The following is a 9,850-nucleotide window of genomic DNA, read 5'->3' on the forward strand; positions in this document are numbered from 1 at the left end:
GGAGGCTGAGGGAAGTCATCATCATAAATTAAAAAATCATGACTCGAAGGTGACCGGTAGTGTCTTTTAGGCAGAAAGACTGGCTTAGAAGGGACTACTGCTTCTACCACACAGCAAGGATTAAATTACAGACACACTAAATCATGTCTCTTTGCACAGATGGTCTCAAGTAGTTACATAAAACAGGTAATCAGCAGCACGATTTGAGAAGAACCCCTAAGTACATGCTTGAGAAAAAGTGGTTTTTTTTTTTCCTTCATTAAAGAGCGCCACTGCCTGAATTATCATTAAGTTAAACAGGGTTCACCCCCCCCCACCCCCCAGTGAAAATACAAGTAGACCTACATGTCCGTAGATAGGATGAAGCAATTGCTATCTGCCCGGTTTTAGGCAGGGTCTCAGGCTCAGAGGTTGGTGCTGGGATGTCAGGAGGGAGGGAGGGAGGGCGGGAGGGCAAGAAGCCCAATGCTGGGCTACAAGCTTTTAAAGGTACTGACTGACCTCTCCTCCGACCGCCTTGTCCCCGTTTAGATCTCAGCTTTACAAAGCATTTAACACCACTTTAAGTTAATGGTCTTTTTTTATTGGAAAAAAAAAAAAAAAAAAAGACTAGCATTTACAACTTGGAATGGACGTAAATTGTAATTCCTTGATCAGCAATGTTGATGCCTGTGCTGAAGTCCACAGCCCCAGCCTATTCTGCTGGCTCCAAGTCATGGTTCAGGAGGTTTTAAAAACAGAGAGTCCAAAGACGCTCCCTTAGTAAAGGTTTTTGTTTTTTTGTTTTTTTTAATTTGTGTGAATGGTGACAGCCTGACACCCGTGTCACTCCAGGACAACGCGGACAACGCTAAACCAACATGTGTGGCATGCCACCCAGATGAGTGTCATGGTCACCAAGGGTGGGGCACCCAGAAGTACGAGAGGGCTGTCCTGCTAAGTGGGGCTACGTCTAGACAGCTTATCCTTCACCCATTTCTCGGCACAGCATCCTGAGGTAAACCAATTTAAAATGTTTGTTTTCAGTAAACCAGCTATGACAATTTATACTAACAAACTGAACTAGAACCCATTTGAAGAAGTTTTAAATTTTTTTCGTTTTTCGTTTTTAATACAAATGCCTGACTGTGCTCAATTGTCAAGCTGCATGCATGAAAAACCGGCCAGCCCAGTGTATTAATCATGAGCAAATGGAACTGCGAGGAGTCCACTAGGTGCTTCCTTATCATTAAGGTAGGACAAGTATTTATGTTGTAAAACTGATGTGTAGCTTGATCTTTAGGGGACAGGACCACCAACCAATACATGCAGATTTTGTGTGTGTGGACAGAAGGTACTTTTGACATTCAGTTTTGCTATATAGAAACAGAATGAGTAAATGAACTTTTTTTTTTTTTTTGCAAGAGGTAAGTAAAAGATTCAATTTGATTCTTCTAGAAGGGGGGGGAAAGGAGTTGAAAGTAGGCCTTCATTTTGCAGTCATCATCTGTACGAATTCTGAAAAGACAAACAATCATAACTTGTGGTTATCTTCAAAAGCAGTTTGAATGAACACAACATCTCTACTCCGCATAAAGAAAATAAATAAAGATCAGGGTCTCGTGAAGCAGTTAACTCATTTCTAGATACCACAGGGAGGACTATTCAAAACTAAGCTGAAGAGACTAATGCAGCGTTTTTTACCTTCATAGTTGACTTGCCCATCTCCATCAATATCTGCTTCTCTGATCATTTCATCTACTTCTTCATCTGTTAGTTTCTCCCCTAAGTTGGTCATGACATGACGAAGCTCTGCCGCACTGATGTAACCGTTGCCATCCTGTGAACATTAAGCAGGTGCCACTGAGGGCGGTGGAGAGGGCTTCCCAACGGGCACAGGCCACCCCGCTCCGGCTCCCCCACCAAGCCACCAAGCACGTGCCCTCAGCCCGCACCGAAATGCAGGGGCTTGGAAAACGCTAAGGAACCGAAAGCAGCAAAATCAAGCTTGGTTCAAAATTCCCCACTGCTTATCATCATGCTCACCCTCGCCTAGTTTAAGGCTGCTGCAGCTAAGTCGGCCTATTTCAAAGCAAGATCACCACAGAGGCCCAGGCAATTCAGTGTAAGTGTTCTAAGTATTTCAGAAACGGTGGCAAAGCAGCGCGTCTCTAAGGACAGGCTGCAACTCAGACGCAGGATTACCTTGTCAAAGACTCGGAATGCCTCGCGAATTTCTTCTTCGCTGTCTGTATCTTTCATTTTTCTAGCCATCATAGTCAAGAATTCCGGGAAGTCAATGGTGCCATTACCTCAAATAAGAAAACAAAAGCTCGCATAAAATAAATGCGCCGGCAATGCTCCCCAGGAACAATGTTCCCCAGGGGAACATCTTCAAAGCACAGCAAAGAAGGGTTAAGACTCATTCGGACAAACCGGTTGAGTTATTCATTTTACGAGGTTAAACCATGTGTAAGTCTCAACTGTTCAAATACTTCGCAGGGATTTCACATGACTCGTAATTCAAACTAGTCATCAGCGCCCAGGAGAGCACTTTAGGATGCAAAGGAAACTGCACGTGGAGGTTCCTGACCACTAAAGGCGGTTGTGCAGTTCAAGAGAAGGCCTACAGCACCCTTCCATTCCTGCAGGAAGCCCTCGAGACAACACCCCCCTCCCCCACAACCCCGACCCCAGGCTGAGGGTAAGCCCCTGGCCCTACCTCTGCCTTGGTCCGTGACCCTGGTCAAGGCCCAGAACTGGCCTGCCAGTACAACAGAATGTTTTATGGAAAAAAAGGATTACGGAAGGGGGCAAAAACAGACTTTCTTATACCACGGACCATAAATTATCACAGTCTTCTCCAGAAGGCATTTCCTGCCCACATTCTGATAAGTCACCTAATCATTTTTTTCTCTAGCTCAGTATCTTTGCTTTCCTAGTAAGGGCAAGGCTCGGAAGTGTTTTCATAGCTCAGACCACTACCACTTAGGTAACTGGGTTGGAACAGCCTGTTCTACGGCCAGTATTCTAAATAACTTCCTCTCTAAAACTAAGAGTTGGCGAGCACCCACAAAGACAAAGACAATTAACAGTATAACTTAAATTAAACGGAAACAAAATTAAATGGGAAAAAGCCCTGGGTTAAAATACTCATTTTCACCAGTACCTTTATTTTTTTTTTTTTTTTTTAAAGATTTTTTATTTATTTATTTGTCAGAGAGAGAGAGAGGGAGAGAGAGCGAGCACAGGCAGACAGAATGGCAGGCAGAGGCAGAGGGAGAAGCAGGCTCCCTGCTGAGCAAGGAGCCCGATGCGGGACTCGATCCCAGGACACTGGGATCATGACCTGAGCCGAAGGCAGCTGCTCAACCAACTGAGCCACCCAGGCGTCCCTCACCAGTACCTTTAAATCAAAGTGATTCAGAAATTCCTTTGGCCTCCAAAATTTTAAAGCATTATGATATTCACACAAGACAAAGTAAATTATTTGAAATGCTATCTCATAACCACGCAGAGAAGACATCCTTGGGCACTACGTTTATTCATTACTAGATTCTGTAGCCTGAAAGAGTTTCTCCTTCCTTGCGCCATACAATCTAAGGGCCCAATACACTTTGTCAGTCCCTAAGCACCATTTCCCAGGGTTCCCATAAAACAGGGGGTGGCCACCCCATGTTCCCAGATGGCCAATCATCTTAGCAGTCAACCAAGAGGGAATTCTGAACTACCCCTTTTCCAGAACATTGAGAGGGACAAAAACTCTTTTCAAAGTAGCTTGAATGGGCTGAAACCACTTGTTAAAGAGCTCACCCAGCTTCTCAATGTGCATGACCAGACAAATTTAATTCTACTTTATCACTTTATGATACCACATTTGTTTAAATGGTTACTCTCAAGCCAATCGTCTAGAAAATAGTGTAGATCCAAACTGTTTATTCTTAGCTCATTTTTAAAAATTTCCTATGTTCTACGACGTTATATATTATCTGCATGTACAAGGTTTCCAAAAGGACAGCCTTTTGAGAAGGAAATGCTCAAAAACTGCTTCCTGAGAGAAGTGAGCAGTGGAGGGTCTACTGTCCACTGTTCTAGAGTCCAGAAGAATCGGTGACCAACTGGTGACCCCATTACAAGGGGTACTGCTTATTCCTTCTTGCTCTGCACTTTACTCATCTTCCCCTTCTGTTAGGTTCTATAATCTACTCCCTACAGCCTTTGAGCACTCCATGTCCAAGCTTTATATGACCCTCAAAATTCTCTGTAATAAACACATCTACAATTCATGCTGTACTCAACTTGACACTAAAGTCTAAGGGTCTCTCCTTCCTCTTCACTTCCCACTCCTCTTGGAGACAGTCAGCTTTTAGAAAAGGTCTATGGCTTTTTATTTTTACTTCCCCAAAGGACTCAGTGGAGACTCATGGGCCAGTTGATAAAAAAGACTGAGCTGTAGGTCACGGCAAGTAGAAAAGAACAATATGCCGATCTGATCCAGGAAATGTTCTAGACAGTGAGCACAGCCAAAGGCAGGCCCATAATCTTCTATTTTCATTGTCAGCAGCCGTCAGGCAACCACCGAAAGGATCGCTGCACATTTGCTTTGCTCTGGGGACCTGAAAGACAATCTTGTGACATGTCTGAACTTGAATTACACAACACTGGCTCTCATTCATAGGTCTGGGCCCTCACCGTCAGCATCCACCTCGTTGATCATATCCTGCAATTCGGCTTCTGTTGGGTTCTGACCCAGTGACCTCATGACAGTTCCCAGTTCCTTTGTTGTGATGGTGCCGTCGCCATCTTTGTCAAATAGGGAGAAAGCTTCCTTGAACTCTGAAAACAGAAGTTTACCCTTTAGAATGAATGTCTTTACCCAACCCAGCCACAGCACACACTTCCCTGGGGCTTGCCAAAGCAAACCGTCCAAGTCTGCAACTTATCACAAATTGCCTCGTCGTTATCTCCTGAAATAAAGACCACAACAGTCCTATTGGACCGGCCTTCATTCCGTAGTCCATAAAGCAGACACTGCTCCTGGTAACTGGTTCCATAAAACCACACAGTACTCTCACACTTTTAAAGAAAACTAAACTTAAAACACACTTAAATTAGTCCTCAGTCCAATCTGACAAGTGAAGATTGGTCCCCGTGTTCCCTTAAGGCCCCTTCCAGTTCAACTGCTCCAGCCATAGGAGCGCCTTTCACAGCAACATGAAGGGGTTATTAGAAATGCACCCTCCCAGGGAACCAGAGTGTTCTCTCTATATGGCACTTATTTCAAAGGCATCCCTGGTTTCCTAAAGAGAAATCATCTCAAAAGAGTCCTCCAAGGAATACTCAAAGCTAGAATCTAAACTGACTTCCTTTTCCAATTATTACAGTAGAACTAACCCTCATTTCCACCCATTCCCATGTATTTTCAAAGAGCAAGCACGAGCCTTCATGGTGAATTACAAAAAGACCTGTGGCATAAGAATACTGAACTCCGCTGTGAGCAGCAGGCTCCCGGCACTCCCACCACATGCAAAGCCGTGACTAGCATGAGCCAGTCAAACACACCAGAGTGGAACAAGGATTCCCAGCTCCACTTCCACACGGCCTCTGACACGCTGGCAAGGAATGAACACCTGACCTAAATATTTCTGCTTCTTGATTCCATTTAAATAAATTCTTAAGAAACTGCTCAAATTATAGTGGGGTGGGGGTGGGAGGGAAGGGTCAGAGAAATTATTTGAAAGGAGTCATGCCTCGTTCTGGCCTAAGGGGACCCCCTGAAGTCATCGACTTACCAGCGATCTGTTCTTCGGTCAGCTGATCAGCCTACATAAAGAAAGAAGAGGTATACCTCAGTGCACAAGCGCCAATGGAGAGCAGCAGAGTTTTCTCAATTATACTTTTGATACTGACCTTTCAAAAATCACTCTTTAAAAAAAAAAAAGCCAACCACGCGAAACTGCTAGCCACTAAATGAAAACAATGAGAATAAAGGGAACACTTTATGCTATTTGAAAAAACAAAGGATGACAAAGAAGTGACATTTCACTTCACGTTTTCTTTGCTGAGTCGATGGCTAATGCACTCTGAGGTCTAACGAGGAAGGGTCAGTTCATAATTTAAAAAATGGCACCTCTAGTGGCAAAAGGCCCCACCACACCGGAGGCAGCGGCCAGCTCAGAGAAAGAAGAGCGCCACCTACTGCGCCAGGGACACCGCAGTCCCCCCTTCCATCTGAGGATGCCAGCCTGATGGCTGCTGTCATCACCGCCAGGATCGCGGCCAGGGGCAGGCTTTTAGCGCACCTTGCGCATTGCTGCGGGCGCTCCAAAATCTCCAAACAGGCGTTACATAATGGCTTTGGGTTGGATTAACAGGCTTCCTTATCTATTTTATGAAATACAATTAAGTGAAAAATATAAATATACCGCAATGGGTCACCCCCACCAACTTCATTTCCATGCAATAAATCCTTTTCCATTTAAATTGGGCAGTTATTTATGAAAAGCCCCCCATTTGTAAGGGCTGATGCCCTCAAATTATCTTTGATAAAGAAGCCAGGAAAAAATGCAACCATCCTACTACTGAGCTGTTACAAAACCGCAAACGTGAAGTACCCACAAAGGTACAAAATAATTATGAGACTCTACCATGTCTTTTTTGGAAAAAGAGCAACTACTAACTTTGCTAGAGAATATTCACCAATTTTCAGCATGAGAGAGGAGCTGCTCGGAATAAAGCCACTTTACTCAGGTGGTGATGGCCATGCAGGTTATTTGCACTTGTTTTGTCTGGTCCCTGCAACACGGAACCTGTGACCTGTACCTTGGGGGGGGGGGGGTGTAGGGGGGAGCTTCCAGAATGCAAGGAGAGCTAATAAGTATTTTTATTTTAATGAAGGACACCTAAAGAAGCCAGTTACAAAATAATTCCTAATAGAAAGCTAACCACGTTTATGTTTACACTGATCTTAAATGAAAACTTTCCCAATAGGTGCGGTGTTCCAATATACTGATTTGGGGGAAAACTTATTTTTTCAAATTAGAGTTAGGTCTTCCTTTCTACCCCAGTCACCGGAAGGCAGTTTTCTTTATATCGCATGAAGGAGACACGATGATTTATGTAATGCCAGGACAACATCTGTCTTTGTACCACAGGAAGCCCTGCCACACCTCGAACGAGAAACTGTCACCTAACCGGGAAGAACAGTCCCACCTCACCGCAAAACTCTCCTGGTAAGAGAGCTTTCCGAAAGCATCTACCTTCCTCGACAAAGAAATACCCACCCCCAAATCGCTCTGGACTAAAGGGCAAAGGTGCTCTGAACCTGTCGGGTGCCATCTCCCCGTCCCGCCAAGCCAGAAAGCGCTGTGGGTGATATCACCCCAGCCCGCCCATGGAGGAAGGGGACTGAAGAAAACACACCCAGCCAGGCGCACAGGCGCATCTGGCAATCTAGAGGCTGCAGAGAAAGCGGAAACGTGGAGGGCATCTCCCTGCGGACTGCAAAGTGGCGAGGGGCCAGGCAGGGATGCGTGCCCCGAGAGCAGGCGGGATGCGGAGGAACAAGGGAGCCCCAGGGTGGGGGCACCGCCCTTCCCTGGCCAGGATCACCCCCCCACTCCCACCCCCACTCCGGGACCGCGCGGCGAGAGGTGGCCAAGTCCGCCCCGCGCCTCCCACCCGCTTCTGCTCCCCCAGGCGGCGAGCCGCACCGCCGCCTCCTACCGGAGCAGAAACTTTGCGTCTCTAATGGAAACCGAGCCGCGCGCCAGCTCCCTCCTCCCCCGCCCCCCCCCGCCCCAATTAGCTCGAGCCGAGTGCCTCCCTCGGGAAGGGACCTCCGGGGTACAGAGGATCAAGCACGCCTTCACTGCCGCACTGGGTTGGGGGCTGCAGGAGTGCGAAACATGGAGACACGAGCCCCGGCCACACGGTGGGGCCCCGCCCGGGCGCAGGGCTGCCGGCCCGCCGCTTCCGCCCTCTCCGCCCCCCACCCCTCGCCTTCCTGCCCCCACCCCACCCTTCCCCGGCTCCTTCCTTCCCAACCCACGCCCGCGCCGCGCCCCCCGGGAGGGAGGAGGGATAGCTGCTGAGCCAGGGCGCCCAGCGGGGTCGTCGGGTGGGGGAGGAGGTGGACGCCGACTGCGCCCCCCACGCCCGGGCGGAAGCAATGTGCGCCACCGGTTAGGTCGGGCCCATTCATTCTCCGTAGCCCGCCCGACCCCCCGCCTCTGTGCCTAGGGTGGAGGGCGGGGGGGGGGTGCCCAGGGGAGGGATCGAGTGCCCGGCCCCGCCCGGCTCCCCCGCCCCCCGGGGCCCCGGCCCAGGCGCAGCGCTGCGGGAAGCCCGGGTGCGGCGCGCTGGATGCAGTGCTGCGGGGCTGGGGGAGGGGGTGGATGCGGAAGGCCCCGGTGCAGCTGCGGCCGGAGCCCCTGCCCGCCGACAGCCCACGGCTAAGTCCAGCTCCAAGAGGGACCAAAATTTAAATAAGAAAACCTGGCCGAGAAAAGCGAAATGCAAATCCAAAATGCGTCCTCCTTAACTGCAGCTGCTGCGTAACACCCGGAAAAGAGGGAGGAAAAAAAACCCACACCGAAAAAAAGGGGGGGGGGCGCTGAACTCAAAATTTGGGAAGAAATGGGCAGACAGCTGCTACGCCGCCGTTTACCACTCCCGACCTACCATGGTGCGAGCGAAGGGAAGAAGAGCAGAGGGAGCGAGGGTGGCTGCACTAGCGCAGGGGCTGTAACGGCGGGGGGTGCCTTCGCTGCTGTTGCTGCTGCTGCTAAGGCGCGATGTGCGCTCAGCGCTGTGCCGCTGCCGCCGCCCGACTGTGAGTAACGGCACCGCGCCCGCGAGGCTCCCAGCACCACTGCCGAAGTGCGGGCCTGCGCCCGGCGGTATATATACGGCGCTCCGTATCCCTCCGCCACGGCGCTGCCGGCTCGCTCGGAGCGGCGCTGGGAGGGCCGGGCCTCGCCCGGTTGGCCCCGCCCCCGTCGCGCCCCGCCTCCCTCCTCCCTCCTCCCTCCTCCCTCCTCCCTCCTCCCTCTTCCCTCCTCCCGGGCGCGCCCGCCGCGGGCCCAGCCTGGGGCCCCGGGACGCGACGGGTTCGAAGAGAGGCGAGAGGTCGTGGGGCTGGGGCCGACTCAGGAGCAGGTGGGGCGAGGAATCCCCAGAGACTCCTGTCTGGGGCTGGACTAGGGCAGAGTGTCTCCACAGCCCCGACCTGGGGCGGCCCTGGACGTGAGAAGCTATCCGCCTCTCACCCCGGCCCCACCTCCACCTGTGGGACACCCCCACTCCCCGGACTTCACATATTTTACACCTTCTCCTGGCGCGGCCGGGTTCCGCGGGCCCCGCGCCCCGGGGTCTCCAGCTGGCCACCTTCCTTTCGGGATGTTTCAGGAGGTCCTGGGGCAGAGGAGGTCCGCGGGGAGCTGGGGACAGAAGAATTGACAGCACACCTTCCCCTGCCTTGGAGAGGGTCTGGAAGGGGCATAGCATTTTTCCTCTCGCAAGAAATTGGTCAGATGTCTTTTTTCTTTTAAAAATTTGAAACAATTTCTGAAACATTATATACGCTAAGTTGCTAAATCTGTGTCATGCTCATATGCTTAGCCAGTCTTCTTTTAATTTTTTCACGTTTCCACTGAATATTTTGTATGCCTGAATAATATTTCTCCCTTAACTGTTTTGTTTCCTACGGAAAATGCTATTCATTCTGGCTCTGGTCTTAACTGAAATTAATGTACCCGTGTGAATCTTCCATAGACCTTAAAACCCATGCTTTGATTTCTGTTTTTTTCTTAATTTTCCCGGTCCTAAGAGGGATCAGATCTTCATTCATAAAAACAAAGAAGGAAAAAAA

General features: G+C 49.6%; 1 protein-coding gene across 2 annotated transcripts; it reads right to left on the reverse strand.

The window, feature by feature from the left end:
* Positions 1 to 242: 242 nt before the first annotated feature.
* On the reverse strand, positions 243 to 8,892 carry LOC111148494 (calmodulin 1). 2 transcript variants are annotated; one of them, XM_022505085.1, is made up of 6 exons: positions 8,662 to 8,892; positions 5,772 to 5,802; positions 4,672 to 4,815; positions 2,185 to 2,291; positions 1,684 to 1,819; positions 243 to 1,497 (listed from the first exon to the last, which is right to left on the reverse strand). In XM_022505085.1, the coding sequence occupies exons 1-6, from the start codon at positions 8,662 to 8,664 to the stop codon at positions 1,469 to 1,471; spliced, it is 450 nt and encodes a 149-aa protein (XP_022360793.1). In that variant the 5' UTR covers positions 8,665 to 8,892; the 3' UTR covers positions 243 to 1,468. The 2 variants fall into 2 exon arrangements, with proteins under 2 accessions (XP_022360793.1, XP_022360792.1); XM_022505084.1 differs by lacking the exon at positions 8,662 to 8,892 and adding an exon at positions 7,174 to 7,557.
* Between the last annotated feature and the right edge of the window lie 958 nt (positions 8,893 to 9,850).

Source organism: Enhydra lutris, unplaced genomic scaffold (assembly GCF_002288905.1).
Source record: "Enhydra lutris kenyoni isolate GAN:26980312 unplaced genomic scaffold, ASM228890v2 scaffoldscaffold20, whole genome shotgun sequence".
In the NCBI taxonomy this organism is placed as follows: domain Eukaryota; kingdom Metazoa; phylum Chordata; class Mammalia; order Carnivora; family Mustelidae; genus Enhydra; species Enhydra lutris.

Excerpts from the sequence above, each read along its gene's own strand:
- LOC111148494 (XM_022505084.1), bottom strand. The coding sequence starts at position 7,317 with ATGGCACCCGACAGGTTCAGAGCACCTTTGCCCTTTAGTCCAGAGCGA. Across the intron at positions 1,820-2,184 it reads CATTCCGAGTCTTTGACAAG|GATGGCAACGGTTACATCAG; the intron begins GTAATCCTGCGT and ends TAATGTTCACAG. Across the intron at positions 1,498-1,683 it reads TGGGCAAGTCAACTATGAAG|AATTCGTACAGATGATGACT; the intron begins GTAAAAAACGCT and ends TTGTCTTTTCAG.